Source organism: Callithrix jacchus, chromosome 10 (assembly GCF_049354715.1).
Source record: "Callithrix jacchus isolate 240 chromosome 10, calJac240_pri, whole genome shotgun sequence".
NCBI lineage: Eukaryota > Metazoa > Chordata > Mammalia > Primates > Cebidae > Callithrix > Callithrix jacchus.
The window spans coordinates 124,719,557-124,738,423 of record NC_133511.1 but is presented as its reverse complement, the minus strand read 5'-3'; the positions used below and the strand labels follow the sequence as shown (position 1 = coordinate 124,738,423).

At 58.2% G+C, this 18,867-nt stretch overlaps 2 protein-coding genes across 5 annotated transcripts; both read left to right on the top strand.

The window, feature by feature from the left end:
* Nucleotides 1-1,460: 1,460 nt before the first annotated feature.
* Nucleotides 1,461-6,169, top strand: ACY3 (aminoacylase 3). 4 transcript variants are annotated; one of them, XM_035263523.3, is made up of 7 exons: nucleotides 1,461-1,537; nucleotides 2,005-2,258; nucleotides 3,176-3,371; nucleotides 3,672-3,765; nucleotides 3,887-3,994; nucleotides 4,170-4,279; nucleotides 5,766-6,169. In XM_035263523.3, the coding sequence occupies exons 2-7, from the start codon at nucleotides 2,023-2,025 to the stop codon at nucleotides 5,979-5,981; spliced, it is 960 nt and encodes a 319-aa protein (XP_035119414.3). In that variant the 5' UTR covers nucleotides 1,461-1,537; nucleotides 2,005-2,022; the 3' UTR covers nucleotides 5,982-6,169. The 4 variants fall into 4 exon arrangements, with proteins under 4 accessions (XP_035119414.3, XP_054097122.2, XP_035119415.3 ...); XM_054241147.2 differs by lacking the exon at nucleotides 5,766-6,169 and adding an exon at nucleotides 4,702-5,335; XM_035263524.3 differs by lacking the exon at nucleotides 5,766-6,169 and adding an exon at nucleotides 4,662-5,335.
* Nucleotides 6,170-8,981: 2,812 nt separating this feature from the next.
* Nucleotides 8,982-18,347, top strand: TBX10 (T-box transcription factor 10). Its single transcript, XM_002755624.7, has 8 exons — nucleotides 8,982-9,301; nucleotides 11,428-11,695; nucleotides 11,768-11,869; nucleotides 12,965-13,136; nucleotides 16,581-16,736; nucleotides 17,011-17,078; nucleotides 17,273-17,367; nucleotides 17,781-18,347. Exons 1-8 carry the CDS (start codon nucleotides 9,295-9,297, stop codon nucleotides 18,068-18,070), a joined length of 1,158 nt encoding a protein of 385 aa, XP_002755670.5. The 5' UTR covers nucleotides 8,982-9,294; the 3' UTR covers nucleotides 18,071-18,347.
* The last annotated feature ends 520 nt before the right edge of the window (nucleotides 18,348-18,867 follow it).

Genomic DNA, 18,867 nt, shown 5'->3' with positions numbered 1-18,867 from the left:
CAGCGTGGGGGGTGCCATGAGCCCCCTACCCCAAGCAACGAGGGACCAGACCCAGGCCAGCAGGCTCCTCTGCTGACTCCCTCTCCTGCCACCTGCCAGGGACTCAGTCAAGTTGCTCAAGCCCCGGAGCTTCTTCAGTCCACACCTGGAAAACGGAGTCAGTGACAGCTGCCCCCAGGGCTGGGCCAGAGTGGATGGCATGGCATGGCCCCCTAATGGCAGTCTCTGCCCTCCTTTTGCTGAGGCTCCAGATGCCAGGAGTGGTGGCCCCTGGAGGGGCTCTTAGGTAGCCCTGGCCTGCTGGGTGCTCAGCCTCACGCTCCATCTGCCCCTCTTGGCACCTCGTCAAGGACCCAGCTGCCCTGATGGGAGCCAGGACGACAAGTCCCCTGCCCCACAATCCCCGTGCTCTGAGCTTGCAGAGCCCCGAGTGTGGGTGCAGGAGAGCCCAGGCCACACAGAGTTGAGTGTGATCTGGGCAGCTTCCGAGAGGGGTTAGCCTAGAGGGTCCTAGCCACCCAGAGACCCCCCAGGCTGGTGAGCCTGGCATCTGCAGCAGGGCTGGGCTGTCCTGGGGAGACCCCGTGTGGTGGTGAAGAAGGCCTGGGACTGATGCCTGGGGGAGGCTCCAGTTGAGGGTCCCAGCGCCTGGCATACAGCAGGCCCTGGCGAAGCGGCTTGCCTCACGCCCCAGTGACCTCTGGACTGGCCTCAGCTTCTCCCAGCAGACAGCTGAGCCTGGTGGGAGGGACAAGCCCTGGGGCTGAGTGCAGGGGACCTCACCTTCATCCTTCCCCTCCTTGCTCTTGAGAGGTAGCTGGAGGGGTGGAGCCAGATTGGATGCCCTGAGTGCCACCTGCAACCCACCTCCAGGGCTCTGAGTGCCACCAGCAGCCTGCCACTACGGCTCTATGTGCCCCTGGCCTGCCTGTCTCTAGGGCGGCTCTGTGTGCCTGTGGGCATCCGTCTGAACCTCAGTTTTCACATCTATAAAATGAGCCTGAGGGTCGTTTCTAAAACAGGGCAAACTGAGTCCTCTGAATTATGCTGTCCTGGAAAATGACTGGGTTATCGAATCTGACATTTTGAAATTTTGCTTAAAGCAACAAAGAGCTGCAAAACTGGGGCTCCACATGGCACCTGTGGGTAAGGGCCACTCAGGAGTGACCAGAGCCCTCTGGGGGCCGAGGTGGTGAAGGAGGGACAACTTGTCACCCTGGTGGCCACCCAGGTGCCCCTCTTAGTAGTGTTAGAGGAACAAAGGGCAGGGGCAGGAACTTGCCAGCAGGGCCTGGGCTCAATGGGCCATAGCAGCCCAAGCAGCAGAGAGGGGAGGGTGGGGCAGTGCCTGTGGAGCTGACCCTGGCACTCCAACCTTTGGCTGCGTGGACCTCAGCCCGTCCCATCCGCCCCCTGCTCTCTGCCGACTTGACACAAACACTTCCCGTCTGTGGATCTTCAGGCCCAGAAATACCAGCCTGTCTGCCAGTTAGACACCAGCCAGGGTACCCCGGGAAGCCCAGCTGCACATCAGCAGGTAAGTGCCCCCTGCCCTAAGACCCCCACACCAGCTCAGAGGAGCATACGGGAGAGGCAGGAAGGGCAGCAGTTGCCTAGAACCCAGACACACGACAGTGAACTCTGGTGACGCTTCTTTCCACTCCCCACACTGAGCCTCAGTTTCCCTGACTATAAAAAGGGGCAGAGCCCTTTCCCTGTAGGGAGTGTGCCTCGGTGAACCCGTCTACCTGAATGACTGGGCCCCGCTTCTCAGTTTAGGAAAAAGAAATTTGTTCTCTCCAAAGAAGCAGGAGAATTGTCTCATCAGAGAAAGGGCCACCGGGGTGCAGGTGGGACAGAGCTGAGACACCCCCAGCCGGCCACACCTCCTGGCAGGTGGCTGCCCTGTGGAGTTGGGACTCCTCAGCCCTCCCACCGCCATCCCCACTCTGAGTCTGGGGCCCTGCCTTGGGGCCGGGGTCTCCTGAGTATGCCCACCCCCAGGTGCCGCCCCATGCCAGCATGTGCTCACTGCCCGTGCCCCGGGAGCCCCTGCGCCGCGTGGCGGTGGCCGGGGGCACACACGGCAATGAGATGTCCGGCGTCTACCTGGTGCGGCACTGGCTGCTGGCCCCGGCAGAGCTGCAGAGACCCAGCTTCTCCGCAGTGCCGGTACTGGCCAACCCCGCAGCCACCACGGCCTGCCGCCGCTACGTGGACCGCGACCTCAACCGCACCTTCACCAGCACCTTCCTCAAGTGAGTTCTCTTGCCACCAGGTTGGCACAGGCAGTTGGGCAGCGAGTCCCCACCGCACACCACCCCTCCAGCCACCAGCAGGGCCCTCCCTGCCTTCACTCCTGCTTCCCCTCTACCTGTGTGGCCCATTCCTCCATGGGGACAAACTGAACATGTAGAGAAACCCAGATTGATGTCACCTCTTCCAAGAAGCCCTTCCTGACTGCAAGTTGTGTCAGGACCTCCTCTGGGAATCCCAGACCCAGTGCTTCCTTCAGATTCACTCCACAGGCCATGTTTACTTGTCATGTGCCCTGACCACTGTTCGTGCCTCCTTCCAAAGAATAGTCACTGAGCCCCATCTCCAGACCAGGCTCTGGCCAGCTCAGGGGAGAGAAGGGGGAATAGGACCAAGATACTGGCTTCCTGCTTAATGGGGACACAGAGGAAGAACTGGGCAACCATAACCCAGGTGGCTAAAGGCAGGCCTGGGGGCTACACAAAACAGCTAACCTGGCCGAGAGCAGTCAGGGAAGGCTTCCTGGAGGCAGTGGTATCTCAGCCAAGCCCCAAAGGCTGAGTAAAACTAGCCAGGGGAAGAGAAAGTAAGAGGGAGTTTCCAGTGGAGGGCCCAGCACGAACACAGGCCTGCGGGTGAGACCAGCATGCTGCTTGGGCAGTGTGGCTGGAGTGAGGGCATGAGAGGCAGGTGAGTGGGTAGGCAGGCGGGAGGGCAGGCCAGACTGAGGGCTTGGACATGACCGGGAAGTGCAGAGCCAAGAGGGCCATGGGCAGGGGCGAGCACAGCCACAACGGAAGAGGGACAAGCCTTGAGCCGCTCAGAGTGGCTCCTGCGGGGCCCTTGCCCCTCCCCACTTAAACCACTGAAGACTGACTGAGACTGTGGGGTGGGCGTCCCCCATTCCCGTTTCCCGCAGTTCCAGGCCTACCCCGGATGACCCATACGAGGTGACGAGAGCCCGAGAGCTGAACCAGCTGCTGGGACCCAAGGCCTCGGGCCAGGCCTTTGACTTTGTCCTTGACCTGCACACCAGCACGGCCAACATGGGCACCTGCTTCATCGCAGAGTCCTCCCACGACGTCTTTGCCTTGCACCTGTGCCGCCATCTGCAGGTGGCCTCGGCCGAGCATACTGCCCCAGAGGGGAGAGGGAAGGAGGGCAGGGTGGGGCAAGACCGGAACCTCTTTGATTAGTCCCTCTTCCCCGGGCTGAGGTCCCCTGGGTTCCAGTCTTCGGGGTCTGCCACCGGCCAGCACTGCAGGCCCCGGACACCCCCTCCCCTGCCCTGCCAGAGGACAGAGGGAGACCTGGCCAAGGAGGGTGGTGCCCTGTGCTTCCTCCATGCCACGCCCCCCACCTGCTTCCCCTCCCACCTAGGCCTGGACCCCTAACCTGCCTCTCTCGCCCCCCAGCTGCAGTACCCCGAGCTGTCCTGCCAGGTCTTCCTGTACCAGCGGTCCGGGGAGGAGAGCTACAGTCTGGACTCCGTGGCCAAAAATGGACTGGGTAAGCCGGGGCCTCCTGAGAAGTGGGCGGGACCAGGAGGGCTGGGGGTGGGGCCATGCACCAGGGGGCGGGGCCTCTCCAAGGAGTTCATGGGTCCTATTCCTTGCTTCCTGGTCTCCAGCTCTGGAGCTGGGCCCCCAGCCACAGGGTGTGCTGCGGGCTGACATTTTCTCGAGGATGAGGGCCCTGGTGGCCACAGTTCTGGACTTCATCGATCTCTTCAACCAGGGTGAGACCCCGGGGACTTGTGGGAAACAGCTCTCAGGAAGAGAAGGCCTGGCTCAGGAGCAGCGGATCCAGGCCCACATGCAGGCTGGGATCCAGCCCTGATGTCCCCCCCACGGCCCACTCTGTACCCTATCCTGGAAGGAGGGATTGGCTCACACACCCAGCCTCCCACACAGGCACAGCCTTTCCCACCTTTGAGATGGAAGCCTATAGACCTGTAGGCATCATGGACTTCCCTCGCACAGAGGCTGGGAACCTGGCAGGCACCGTGCATCCTCAGCTTCAGGTGTGTGTGTGTTTGTGGGGCGGTGATTGCTGTGGCCACAGCCTTAGGGAAGAGGGTTGTCAAGGAAAACTGAGCCCCAGAGGGTGCAGCCAAGCCTCCCACGAGCTCACCAGAACCTCAGGTTCAGGAGCAGGATGGGAGGCTGGGCTCCACGGTCCCACTTCCCTGGCCCTGCTGCCTTCCCTGGAACCCCACACTTCCCTAGCACGAGAGGCCACATAGCTCCTGTGGAGAGCATGAGGGAGACAGCCCTACCTTGGCTGTAAAAGGCAGGAGGGGCTGTGGAGCAGGCATGACCCAATTCACCTGCTTGGAGCTGCAAATACAGAACTGTCTTCTGATTTTCAATTGATTCCCTGAGCATCCCCATGCCTGTTGGCAGGTCATCCAAGTATCTCTCTCCGGGCCTTCCCTTCCTGAAGGTTCCAGGATCGGGCAATCCTGCTTCCACACCTGTCCCTTGCGTGGCTGACAAGAACCAACTGGCTGCTGCTCTGCTTGCTGCCACACGGGGTCGCTGTTGAATAGGGTCTGGTGCAGTCTTGTGGCCTTTTGTGCCCTGAAGTTTCATTTTGAGGGGTTACCTTCTTACAAATAGGGGCAGCACCATCCTGTCCATGTTTATGGCTAGAGAGTCTTAACCCAGCCATGTTCAGCCAACTTGCAGATGTTAAGCAATAACAGTCAATTTGGGTGGCTCCTCCTACAATTTTAGAATTTATTTTATTTATTATTATTTTTTTCGAGATGGAGTCTCACTTCATCATCTAGGCTGGAGTGCAATGGTGTGATCTCAACTCACTCTGACCTCTGCCTCCCAGGTTCAAGTGATTCTCCTGCCTCAGCCTCCCCATTAGCTGGGATTACAGGCATGTGCCAACACACCCAGCTAATTTTTGTATTTTTAATAGAGACAGAGTTTCCTCCTGTCAGCCAGGCTGGTCTCAAACTCCTGACCTCAAGTGATCTGCCTACTTTGGCCTCCCAAAATGCTGAGATTACAGGTGTGACCCACCATGCTTGACCTTAAAATTTATTTAATAAAGTATCATATTGTACTTACTGTGTGCCAGACACTGCTTTAAACACTATTAGCCGGTTTGATTTAAACTTTAGAATGATAGGAGGAGATATTGCTATCCCTATTATATAGATGAGAAAGCTGAGGAACAGAGGTTAAGTGACTTGCTCACAGTCACACAGCTAGCAAGGATTTGAACTCTGGCTTCAATCCCTGTGCCCATAACTATGAGGTTCCACTTCCACATTGGCATAGGTCTCCCCAAGGTGACTTGTGTCTTCATTTCTAGACACAGAGCAAATTGGTATCTCACCAGACCTGTTGCCATATGGATTGAGGAAGGGAAGAGTAGGTGGCAATGGTCATGAATAAGGGGCTTCTTTTGGGTGCCAACCTCGGGTTGTTCCCTTCTGGGGCCAGGGCAGAGGTGGCCCCAGCAACCTTGGCCTTTGGCTCTCCTCCCAGGACCAAGACTTCCAGCCACTGCAGCCTGGTGATCCCATCTTCCAAATGTTCAGCGGAGAGGACCTGCTCTATGAAGGGGAGTCCACGGTGTACCCCCTGTTCATTAACGAGGCTGCTTACTATGAGAAAGGTGTCGCCTTTGTCCAGACTGAAAAGTTGACATTCTCCGTGCCTGCCATGCCCGCCCTGACCCCTGCCCCTAGCCCAGCTTCCTAAACCAAGCCATGCCTCCCAACCTGAGCCTTCCCATCTGAACAACGGGTCCTGAGGCACAGCTCGGAGAACCGAGGCCCCTTTTATCACCTACCATGCACCATGTTCCTTGCCAGGTCCCCCAACCCCTGGCCTCAGTTTCCCATTCTATAAAATAGAAAATGTCCAGGGGTCCCTGGTTTGTGTCCTGTCCTCACGGCTCCTCTCTGCCTGGGGAAGTGGATGAAGGAGGGGAGGATTGACCGCAGGATCTGGGCAGGTCTGACCAGTACAGCCTTGGACATACAAATGTCTTGGGGCCAGTGGGGCTGCTTCTGTGCTCACAGCTGTCCATCCATGCCCGGGGGAGGATCCCAGAGTATAGGAGGAGAACCTGAAGGAGGATTGCTCTGGAGCCAGCAGAGGGGCTTCCAGAGGAGGCCACAACCCAGAAGGGCCCCCAACCCTCCTGCTATCCTGGGGTCAGAGGCTGAGTGTGGGGAGAGCAGAGCTGTGCCCGTGTCTGTGCACACGTATGTGTGTGTCCATGCATGGCGCCTGCCCTGTGTGCTCTTTGGCATGCGTGTCTGTGCGTTTCCCATACACACGTGTTTCTAAGAGTCTCAGTAGCTTGGGCATTCTGAAGGGATCTTTCTGTGGCCAGATGTGCATTTCTAAGTGTGTAATGAGCCCAGTGCCCATGGTGGCTTAAGTGGGGAGTCAGGGCTGTGGGAAGGGCCACAGCGGGACAAGGCTGTCCCCACACAGATCAGCCTGTCCAGTTGCAGGGACACAGGGAGGAGGTGGCTTGGATTGAGGCGGAGGGACTTCCCAGCTCTAACTGGGGAGCCACGACTTCCACCATCCCCAGGACACCGCACACTGGTGTCAGACTAGTCAGACGAGGCCTGCTGCTGAGGGCCCCTCTGTCCTGATGCTGGCACCCTTTGGGGTGTCATGGCAGGACAAATAGGCAAGGCTACATGCGACCTGGCCGCAGCCTCATTGCCCACGCCTGCCTGAGTCTAATGGGCTCTTGCTGGATAGCTGAGGCTGCTGGAGCCCAGAGTCCCCTCCTGGTGCCACTCCCCAGCCCTCTACACCCCCACCCAGCTCATCCATTTCCCTGCGGCCACAGCTGCCACGCCGCCTCCTAGTATTGAGCAGTGAGATGAGAAGGTGTGAAGGATATGAGGGCACCAGGGAGCGGCTGGCAGGCAAGATGGATGAGGGGGCAGGGGGCCAGTGGGCGCCTGGGGCAGGCAGGGCGGGCCAGCTGGGGAGGAGGTGTGCCTGTGCATGGCGTGTGCATGTGGATGCCTGTGTCTGCATACGCTGTGTGGTCAGTTTGTGAGCACAGAAGCTGTGTGTGTGCTCACTTGCGTGGAGAGTCAGCAGGTTCTGAGTTCATTCGCGTGTCTGCGTGCACGTGGATTAGCATGTCAGTGTGCTCGTGTGTGTGCTTGGGGGGGGTGTTTTCCATCACAGATCAAAATCACACACACTCACGTATCAGGGGCCACAACAACCCCAGCCTGGCCCTCCGCTGGGTGTCTCAGTGAAGGGGAGCCACCAGTACCGGAACGGGTCCCCAACTCCCTCCATCATCTCCCCACTTCCCACCCACCATGCTGTGGCCAGCGCAGCATGACCACACCTTGTTGTATACCCCCAAGGGGCTCCGGGACCCTCCATCTCACACAGACCACCCCATCTTGCCTGGCAGCAACTCCAGAGCTGCTTGCTGGCAGCCTTCCCCGACACAGCTGGGCATGGGGTTGGGGCAGGGGCCAGCCCTCCTTTCTTTCTGTGTCCCCAGAGCCAGCCCAGCCTCTTCGTGTGGGGTCCCATTCAGCTCTGCAGGCTGAGATCTGGGACACAGGAACTGAGCCACAGCCACCCCTGAGCTGCAGGGAGGAGCCCCCAGAAAGTAGCACTGAGGGAGAAACAGCCCCGCCACCCCCACAGCCCCTCCATCCCCCAAAGCCCCTCCATCCCCCACAGCCCCTCCATCCCCCACAGCCCCTCCACGCCCCTTCTTAGGAATCAAGGCTGCTGCCAACCCAGCATCCCCAAGACAGGATTCTGGAGGAGACAAGGGGTGCTCCAGCCACACCAGCCCCTCTGGGCTGTTCACTGAGTCAAAAGCCAAAGAGCACTCTCAACCTAGGGACTGGCTGCAGTCAGGGGGACCTGCCTGCTCTGCCTCCCCACAGAGTGATCCGTGTGTCCCCTGAATCCCCTGCATGCTCAGCACAGGCCGCAGACAGCCTGGAGAGGGTGCCCGGCCAGGCCAGAGAGAACAGACAGACCCACAGGCAGAGCGGACACCCACTTCTCACCTGGACCAGCCTCACCGTGTCCACTCATCCCCAGATGGGGGCTACACTGCCCATCAGTCAGGGCACATCCCAGTTCCAGGCGGGTTGGGCTTACCACTCTCCAGGCTGGGCTAGAGTGTCACAGGCAGGAGGGATTAGGTCAACTGAAGAGACCGAGGCTGGAAGCTGGAGGGGCCTGCCAGCGTTGCACAGCTCCTCCAGTTCATCCGTGTGTCTGTGTGCGCGAGGGTCAGCATCTCACAGGACCTGGGCCTCCTGCCACCCAGTCTGGGGCTCTGTGCTGAACACACTCGCTGCTGCCCCCTTGCGTTTCCTGCTCACACTGCCCCTGACAGCTGCATATCTGCCGGCCGGCTGGGGCCAGCCTCAGGTCAGGGGTCTGGGTCTTGGTGGGAGGGCACCTCCTCTGCCATTCAGCCTGGGATCTGCTGCTGCCACTCTGCCTCCCAACTCCCTGGGCCCTGTTGGCCTCAGCCCCTCCAGTCAGCCAGGCCTCGGCTCCTGCAGACGCCCAGCTGTCCTCAAGAACCACCCTCCTACCGCCTCACCCCTGCCACGCCTGGGACCATTGATCAGGAATGGCTGGGGGGCTCTTAGCTGGGGAAGGGATGGACCTGAAAAGGGAGGACAAGGAGGGAGGGGGACGTGGCCACGTCAGAACCTTCCCGCCTGCCTTCCTCCCACACAGCCTGACAGCACAGCCTGAGTGGGTTGGAGAAGGGCCTCTGCGTGCCCCAGAGCCCGAATCTCACCTTCGGAGACCAGGTCTCCAGCTCCAGTGGGAAGACCACAACCTCGGGACGTGGGCGAAGGGGATCAGGGAGGCAAGGACAGTCCTGCTGAGAGACCACCGCCTGCGTGAGCACCAGAGGGCTGAGCTGAGGTGCTGGGTGGTGACCACCCCTCCTGGCAGGCAGGGTCCCCTTGGGTGGCAGCCACAGCCCAGCCGCAGCCAAGCAGTGTTTCTCCAGGAGCCGGACAGCTGTTCTGTCTCCATGGCAGGTAGGCTACGTGAAGCAGAGGTGGGCTCCTGGGTTGGGGTCAGGCTCCAGGGTGGGTGGGCAGGATGGGAACCAAGGCAGCCCTGCTGAACCCAGGCCCTGGGCAAGAGGGTGGGGCAGGGGCACCCCAGGCTAAGGACTGAGATCCCAACGGGTCTCAGCTCACTGCAGCCTCCACCCCCCGACCCAGGTTCAAGCGACTCTCATGTCTCAGCCTCCTGAGTAGCTAGGATTACAGGCACCTGCCAGCATTCCTGGCTAATTTTTATATTTTTAGTAGAGATGGGGTTTCACCATGTTGGTCAGGCTGCTCTCAAACTCCTGACCTCAAGTGACCCGCCCGTGTTGGCCTCCCAAAGTGCTGGGATTACAGGCGTGAGCCACCACGCCCTGCCCATCTTAACCCTGTTTAAATGCACAGTTTTGTGGCATTAAGGACGTTCACATTGTTGTGCACCCGTCAATAGCGTCCACCTTGAGAACTTTGGCATCTTGCAAAGCTGATACTCTGTCCTCATGAAACAGCAGCGCCCCACATCCTCCCTCCCAGCCCCGGCCGCCACCACTCTATTTTCTGTTTCCGTGAATCTGGCCCCATCAGCTTCCGCCTATGAATGGAATCATACGGTATTTCTCTTGTGTCCGGCTCACCTCACTTAGCGGTGTCTGCAGGCTCGGCCATGCCGTGGCCTGTGTCAGAACGCTCTCCCCTGTCAAGGCTGGACACCACTCCCTTGCATAGAGGACCCCATTTTGTTTATCCATTCATCCTCTGACGGACTTCGGGTGCTTCTGCTTCTTAGCTGTTGGGAATAATGCTGAGACCAACATGAGTGTGCAAATATTTGTGTGAGTTCCTTCCTTCAGTTCTTTCTGGTATAGACCCAGAAGTGGAATTGCTGGATCATATGGTAATTCCAGGCTGGGCGTCGGGCTCACGCCTGTAACCCCAGCACTTTGGGAAGCTGAGGCAGCCAACTCACCTGACGACAGGAGTTTGAGACCAGGCTGAACAACATAGTGAAACCCCGTCTCTAATAAAAATACAAAAATTAGCTGGGTGTGGTGGCATGTGCCCGTAGCGCCAGCTGCTGGGGAGGCTGAGGCAAGAGAATCGCTTGAACCCTGGAGGCAGAGGTTGCCACTGCACTCCAGCCTGGGTGAGAGTGAGACCTTGTCTCAAAAAAAAGATAAAAAAAGGAAAGGAAAGAGTGCAGAGACCAGAGAAAAAGACGTTGGGAGGGGCTTCTGGAGGCAGGCTCTGGGCGGGCTGTCAGGGTCAGGGATGGGTAATTGGCACTGAATGGGGGACTCTTCTTGGCTCAGCTTTCCTTCAGCAGCACCAGGTGGCAGGTCCCATGGAGCTAGGGGAGACCCCGCCTCCCTTCCCACACATGTAATCGTCTAGAACAGGCACTGTCTGTGAAGGGGCTCTGTGCACGAGCCTCCTGTGTGGTCACTAATCCTCACATCGGCCCGGGGAGGCAGGTATTCTTATTTTATTTTTAAAAATGTATGTACTTGTCTTCGAGACAGAGTCTTGCTTTGTCTCCCAGGCTGGAGTGCAGTGGCACAATCTTGGCTCACTGTAACCTCCACCTCCTGGGTTCAAACAATTCTCCTGTCTCAGCATTCTGAGTAGCTGGAATTACAGGCACCTGCCATTATGCCTGGCTAATTTTTGTATTTTTAGTAGAGACAGGGTTTCACCATGTCAGTCAGGCTGGTCTCGAACTCCTGACCTCAAGTGATCTGCCCGCCTCGGCCTCCCAAAATGCTGGGATTACAGTCATGAGCCACTGTGCCCGGCTGACGCAGGTATTGAGAACCTCTTCTGACAAATGTGGAAATTGAGGCTCCAGGAGGTGAAACAATTTGCTTGAGGCTACACAGAGACAAGATGGCCAAAAAATTCTCTGGGGAGCAAGACAGGCCCTGACGCTACCCTCAAGGAGCTTGCTGGCAAAAAAGACTCTAAATGAGCATTAACCTCAAAGAGTGATGCTGAGTGGGGGATCTTGTGAGAATACAGGCCTGGCAGTCAGGGAGGGCCTCCTGGAGGAAGAGGCATGTAGGTGCCACCTGAAGGATAAGACTGGCTTGGTGATGCCTGTCCTCTCTCCACAGCCTTCCTGTCTGCTGGCCTTGGCATACTTGCATCTTCAGAGACTTACCCCCTACCCACAACCAGCTCTGGTTGGGAGCCTCGGCTGGGGTCCCCATTCCCATCAGTCCCTTGCACCAGCTCTACTGGGGCCCAAGCTAGGGCAGAGCCCACTGGGCAAGGCCCCAAGAACCCGCGTGTGTCCAGTGTGATGGTTCAGCTGGAGATGAAGCCTCTGTGGGAGGAATTCAACCAGCTGGGCACAGAGATGATTGTCACCAAGGCAGGCAGGTGTGAGCAGTGGGGGTAGGGTGGGGCTGGGGCCGGGGCCACATCCGGCTGCTGAGCGCTTCCGTCCTGCAGGAGGATGTTCCCGCCCTTCCAGGTGAAGATCCTGGGCATGGACTCCCTGGCTGACTACGCCTTGGTCATGGACTTCATCCCCCTGGACGACAAGAGATACAGGTGTGGGGAACAGCCTGGGATGCAGACTCAGGTCTCGGGGGCTGAAGCCAAGAATCAGACCCCTCCTACACTCCAGGGTGAGGCAGGAGCCTGTCCAGGAAATGCCAGGGAGGCCCAGCCTAAGGGCAGGACAATAGCCAACAACAGCCTGAGGGCGAGAGGGAGCCCAGCTCAGGGTAGCCTGTAGACTTCCATCGGAGGTAGGCTAGCCTCGGGCAGACAGCCTTCCATGGGCACTGGCCTAGCCTCGGGTAGGCAGCTTTCCATGGGCAGTGGGCTAGCCTCAGGCAGGCAGCCTTCCATGGGCACTCAGCTAGCCTCAGGTAGGCAGCCTTCCATGGGCACTCAGCTAGCCTCAGGTAGGCAGCTTTCCATGGGCAGTGGGCTAGCCTCAGGCAGGCAGCTTTCCAGGACAGTGGGCTAGCCTCAAACAGACAACGTTCCATGGGTGGTGGGCTAGCCTCAGGCAGGCAGCTTTCCATGGACAGTGGGCTAGCCTCAGGCAGGCAGCTTTCCATGGGCAGTGGGCTAGCCTCAGGCAGGTAGCTTTCCAGGACAGTGGGCTAGCCTCAAACAGACAACGTTCCATGGGTGGTGGGCTAGCCTCAGGCAGGCAGCTTTCCATGGACAGTGGGCTAGCCTCAGGCAGGCAGCTTTCCATGGACAGTGGGCTAGCCTCAGGCAGGCAGCTTTCCATGGACAGTGGGCTAGCCTCAGGCAGGCAGCTTTCCATGGACAGTGGGCTAGCCTCAGGCAGGCAGCTTTCCATGGACAGTGGGCTAGCCTCAGGCAGGCAGCTTTCCATGGACAGTGGGCTAGCCTCAGGCAGGCAGCTTTCCATGGGCAGTGGGCTAGCCTAAGGCAGGCAGAGAGGTCTAGCCCAAGGCAGCAGGGGTTATCCTGTCACCCACCAGCCAGGTGCAGTCAAAGGGAGCTCTGGTCCCAACAGGATTCTTTGAGCCTTGGGTTTCTCAGCAAGGTCCCCACGAGGCAGGATGGGCAGTGCTGGAGTCAGCAGCAGCCTTTCACCCTGCCCATATTGCTTAGTCTTGATGCTGGTTGGGGCAGCCCTCACTATCTCGCTGTGCTCCCCAGGTACGCCTTCCATAGCTCGGCCTGGCTGGTGGCGGGCAAGGCAGACCCGGCCACACCTGGCCGCGTGCACTTCCATCCTGACTCGCCAGCCAAAGGTGCCCAGTGGATGCGCCAGATTGTGTCCTTCGACAAACTCAAGCTGACTAACAACCTGCTGGATGACAACGGCCACGTGAGGCCCGGGTGACAGCGGGGACAGAGGGGCCTGGGGCCAGGGCTGGCAGGGCCTTTGGTGCCCAATGGTTGATGCCCAGCACCTCTGCCTGCTGCTGATGGCCAAGGCGGGGTGGGGGAGTCAGTGAACTCACCTGGCTGGGGGTGGCACAGCAGAGAGGGCTGACCAGGCAGCTGGAATGGGGTGGGGGCGGGGGAATGTTCCAGCCCACGTTGTCCCCCCAAGGAGAGGGAGGACAAGATAGGGAATGCCCAGCCTAGGCTGGCCTGCTGTAAGTGCCGGACATAATACCATTGACACTTGGTGAAACAGCCAATGATCTCTGCCCTCACAGAGGTCACTTCCTGGGGTAGGGACAGGGTCCAGAAGACACTGTGTCCAGCGTCTCAGATAGGGACAACTGACAAAGAGAAAGCAGAGTTACAGAAGCGGAGTGGAGAGAGGGCCCTGCTGCTCTCAGAGGGCGCAGGGAGCTGAAGACTTGAAGGAGGTGGGAAAGGAGGGCTCATGCCAGTCAGAGGGGGCGGCAGGTGCAAAGGCCCTGAGGCCGGAGAATCCTGGGTCCGCAGAACTGCAAGAGGCTCCCATGGTGCTGGAGTGGAGACTGGAGGGGACGCCAAGGTGGCGGATGCCTGGGGGGCCAGTGTAGGGCTACGAGCCCCACAGGGTGGGGGTATCCCTTATGCTGTGCTGAGGCACCAGATCCGAGAAGTCAAGAGGCAGGACACTGAAGAACTGGAGAAGAGCAGCTGGACTCGGGGGACACGCCCCCTGTGAGCGGAGATAGGCGAGGCCCCGAACGTCCAGAAGCATCTGTATTTGTTGGGTACAAGGCAGAGGGGCAGGGTCGTGAGTGAGGTTTCATCTATAGGATTAGGGATAGGGCAGACATAATCACATGAGTCACAAGCGAGGGGGCCACCCCATTATGTCATCTGGGCAGAAAGGTGGGCTGTGGGTAACCCCCCACATGGACACTGAGAAAGGAGAGCTGTGCAAACCCCAGGCACAATTAGTGCCTGAAGAATATCTTAGTTTATAGTGTTATTACTCAGCTATTTCCTTTATATAATCCTTCATATATAATCATATATTAGTTTATAGAATTAGTGCCTGAGTATAACTTACTGCTTACATATATCTAGTTTATATAATAGTACTTAATGCTTATATCTAGCATACTTAGTTCTATATAATCTTTCTATATAATCATATAGGTGCTGCAGTCGGAGCTGTACCGACACATTTAGTGCTGATTTACAGAATCCTTCCATATAACCACATGGTAGTTTGTAGTAGGAGGAATGCCTAGAGCATCACAGAACAGGAGCAGTACATGGGAAAACAGCCAGACCAGGACGAGAACCAAAGACCCAGGTGGTGGCGTCCCTGCCTGAAAGGGCACACGCTGTATGCAGGCTTGGAGCAAGAGCCTCTCCTCATGATAAAGAAGCTGTAGCACCTGCATCCAGCTCCTGTGGAAAGTCGGCCTCAGGCCTGAGATCCTGAAAGTAACCGAGGGAGAAGAACCCCTCTGGTGTGACCAGTCACGGCGGCTGTACACCCTGTCAGTCTCTTCTCACTTCTGTGCTGGCTCAAATCTTCCTCCCATAAACATCTTAGAGAAGAGCACAAGTCTGTCAGCTCCCACTGCACTGGCTTACAGTATCCTTCTATTAGAAACCCTTTGAAGCCTCCAGCCCCCAGATAAGAAGTGTTACGCGCGACACCTGCTGCACACAGCCCACCTCCTTGCCTCGGTGACCTAATGGGGGTGGACCCCTTTTCTGCACATGGCCCCCTACTGTGCACGGCACGGCCCCCTACTGCGCACAGCCCACCTCTCTGCCCAGGTGACATAATGGGTGGCCCCCTCGATTGTGACTCAGGTGATTATGTCTGCCCTATCACTAAGCGTATAGATGATGACCTCACTCACGACCCCGTCCCCTGCTTGTACCTAATAAATACAAACGCTTCTGGACGTTTGGGGCCTCGCCTGTCTCCGCTTGTAGGTGGCGTGGCCCCTGAATCCATCTGCTCTTCTCCAGTTCTTCAGTGTCCTGTCTCTTTACTTCTTGGATCTGGCACCTCACCACAGCATAAGGGACACCCCACGACCCTGTGGGACCAACAGTCCTACATTGAGCCGTGCGCAGTAGGGGGCCGTGTATAGAAAAGGGGTCCACCCCCATTAGGTCACCGAGGCAAGGAGGTGGGCTGTGTGCAGCAGGTGTCGTGGGCAACACTTCTTATCTGGGGGCTGGAGGCTTCAAAGGGTTTCTAATAGAAGGATACTGTAAGCCAGTGCAGTGGGAGCTGACAGACTTGTGCTCTTCTCTAAGATATTTATGGGAGGAAGATTTGAGCCAGCACAGAAGTGAGAAGAGACTGACGGGTGTACAGCCGCCGTGACTGGTCACACCAGAGGGGTTCTTCTCCCTCGGTTACTTCCAGGATCTCAGGCCTGAGGCCGACTTTCCACAGGAGCTGGATGCAGGTGCTACAGCTCCTTTATCATGAGGAGAGGCTCTTGCTCCAAGCCTGCATACAGCGTGTGCCCTTTCAGGCAGGGACGCCACCGCCTGGGTCTTTGGTTCTCGTCCTGGTCTGGCTGTTTTCCCATGTACTGCTCCTGTTCTGTGACGCTCTAGGCATTCCTCTTACTACAAACTACCATGTGGTTATATGGAAGGATTCTGTAAATCAGCACTAAATGTGTCGGTACAGCTCCGACTGCAGCACCTATATGATTATATAGAAAGATTATATAGAACTAAGTACGCTAGATATAAGCATTAAGTACTATTATATAAACTAGATATATGTAAGCAAAGTTATGCTTCAGGTACTAATTCTATAAACTAATACATGATTATAATGAAGGATTGTATAAAGGAAACAGCTGAGTAATAACACTATAAACTAAGATATTCTTCAGGCACTAATTGTGCCTGGGGTTTGCACAGCTCTCCTTCCTCGGTGCCCACATGGGGGCTTACCCACGGGCTGGGGCTGACTGCTGGGGGCTGTGGCTTTTACTGCATGGGGTGGAAGTCACTGGAAGGCCAGGAGCGGGGGCTATGTGATGTGGCTTCCTAGGCAGCTGTGTGGAGACGGAACAGTGGGGTAAGGCAGGGACACGGGACCGGCCAGGAGGCAACGGAGGAAGCGGGTGAGCAGGACTGTGGCGGGCTGGCGTGCAGGCAGCGGGTGGCAGCTGGGATGTGGGGTGTGAGAGGACACGGCCACAAGGATCCTCAGACATCAGGGACCTTTGACACAGAACTGCGGCCTCTCCAGCTCAGACCCTGCACCGCCACCAAACCAACAGGGTAGCAGGCCCAGGGCAGGCTCCCGGCTTGGAGGGAAGGACTCCAGCCTCAGGGAGTCTGCTGCGGCCCACCTCACCCCTGCACTCCTCCTCCGTCCCTTCCACAGATCATTCTCAACTCCATGCACCGCTACCAGCCCCGTTTCCACGTGGTCTTCGTGGACCCACGCAAGGACAGTGAGCGCTATGCCCAGGAGAACTTCAAGTCCTTCATCTTCACGGAGACCCAGTTCACAGCTGTGACGGCGTACCAGAACCACAGGGTGGGTGGGCTGGTGCGGGGGCACCTGTTGCAGGCCCATTTCACAAGTTGGGAGACTAAGCCCTGAGGCTCGCAGCCCTCACAGGCACAGACTCCCGCCCTCCCCAGGCACCCTGAGCATCTGCCCTCAGTCAAGGCCCCGCCCGCACTCCTATCAGCCCCCCAAGGGGTCCGGGTGCCAGGGCCTCCCAACTGAGGAGTCCTGGGAGGACACGGTGGCTGAGCCACCCCACACAGCGCAGGGCCAGCCCACAACTGCGCTTTCTTTCCTGCAGATCACCCAGCTGAAAATCGCCAGCAATCCTTTTGCCAAGGGCTTTAGAGAGAGTGACCTGGACTCCTGGTACTGTCTGACCCTGACCCTAGCCCCTTGACCCCACCCCCAGGCATAGCCTAAGGCCTTGGCTCCTGACTCTTGTTCTAGGGTCACACCCTCTGACTCATCCTGAGCCCCCACCCTCTCAATCTGGCCATAATCCCTGGCCCAGGTTCTTCCCCTTGACCCCCTCCTCCCATTCCTGTTTGCCCCATCTTCAGGCCTGTGGCCCCACGGCCCCTGCTCAGTGTCCCAGCTTGGAGTCACAGCAGCCTCAGTCCCTGTTTGCTGAAGGGTGCCACAGAGAGGGAGAAAGGTAAGGCCCTAGGCCTGCAGACACAGTGAGACTAAGGCGGACACAAGGGGCAGGAGGCAAAGGGACAGGACCTCCAGGAATCGGCTTCAGCAGCTCAGCAAACCCACAGGGCCCCCGTGTGGACACTCAGAGGGGAAGACAATATGGGGCTCAGGGCAGAGAATACAGGCAGGGGGTGCCAGGCAGGCTTCCTGCAGGAGGTGGCTCCCAAACTGGGCTTTGGAGGACTGGGAAGGGTTTGGGCTGAGGGAGAAGGTGAAAAAGAAATTCCAGGCAGAGGGAAAAACAATGGCAAAGACTGAGAGGTAGGTAACTTGGGATAGGAGGAGCAGGAGGGACCAGAGCCGGCCTGGGATGAGGGCTGAGGATATGATGTGGGGCCCAGGGTCCACTCAGACCATTTCCTCCCTTAGACCCCAAGGAAGCTTCAGCTACCACCTCCAAGACCCCTGTTCAGCTCCACCAACAGCTGCTGCCCCCACCTGAGGCCCTGCTGGCCCCAGCCACCTACAGGCCCATCACCTATCAGAGCCTGTACTCTGGAGCCCCAAGCCACCTGAGGATTCCAAGGACCCGACCGGCACCATACCGCCTCCCCAACATCCGGGCCGATAGGGATCAAGGAGGCCTGCCTCTGCCAACTGGGCTGGGGCTCCTGTCCCCCACTGCAGTGTGCCTAGGGCCTGGCCAGGACTCCCAGTGATGGCAGAGGCCCTGTGGGGAAGCCTTGCTACCCTGGACCTCACACCTAGTGTGGGAATCAGCCAGAGGCCTTACCTCCTCCAGCCCCACCACTGTCTCAAGGAGAGCAGTGCAGGTGAAAATCTAGAGAAGAAGGCTACCTGCCCAGGGTCACAGCAAGGCTGGGCCTTCTACCTCCCAACCCCAGCAGCCTGAATCCTGTGCCCTCTTGCTTTGGGGGTAACCCTTGAGAACCCTGCTTTACCTCTCCCTTCCCCCCAACATTAAACTATCCGGCATGAGTGGATGGAGCACTTCCGTTCTCGTGGTCAGGGTGGGGGCCTCAGGAACTCCCAGACCCACACAGTGCCCTCATCAGCCCTGCAGGCATCCTGAAGCTCTACCCAGTGCTGTCCGCTTCCCTGGGATGTTAAAAGTGGTGACTCCAGCCCAGTGGCAGGGCTGCGCTGGCCCAGATGAGGATCGAAACTGCAGCTCAGAAGGGCGCATGACCTGCTCAAGGTCACGCAGCAGAGCATGGCTGACACCCTCCATCCCGCGTTTGAATGCTGTGTGCAAGGCCGGGGTCATCTGGTCCCCAAGCCGGGGTCTGGCAGAAGAGTGCAGAACCACGTAGTCATATGACCACAGGGGCCAAGGTGGGGACGAGAGAGGGATTTGAGAATCTGATCAAGACTCAAGGCAGGAAGGGAGAAGAGCTGAGGATGGTGGGACAAGGAGGTCAAAGGCCTGGGGCTGGAGTCCTACGGAGCCTGAGGGAAGACAAGACTAGGGGCGGCGCGAGGAGCTTGTCTCCTC

Excerpts from the sequence above, each read along its gene's own strand:
- ACY3 (XM_078341583.1), top strand. The coding sequence starts at position 2,023 with ATGTGCTCACTGCCCGTGCCCCGGGAGCCCCTGCGCCGCGTGGCGGTG. Across the intron at positions 3,372-3,671 it reads ACCTGTGCCGCCATCTGCAG|CTGCAGTACCCCGAGCTGTC; the intron begins GTGGCCTCGGCC and ends CTCGCCCCCCAG. Across the intron at positions 3,766-3,886 it reads CGTGGCCAAAAATGGACTGG|CTCTGGAGCTGGGCCCCCAG; the intron begins GTAAGCCGGGGC and ends CCTGGTCTCCAG.
- TBX10 (XM_002755624.7), top strand. Across the intron at positions 17,079-17,272 it reads GAGAGTGACCTGGACTCCTG|GCCTGTGGCCCCACGGCCCC; the intron begins GTACTGTCTGAC and ends CCCCATCTTCAG. Across the intron at positions 17,368-17,780 it reads TGCCACAGAGAGGGAGAAAG|ACCCCAAGGAAGCTTCAGCT; the intron begins GTAAGGCCCTAG and ends TTCCTCCCTTAG.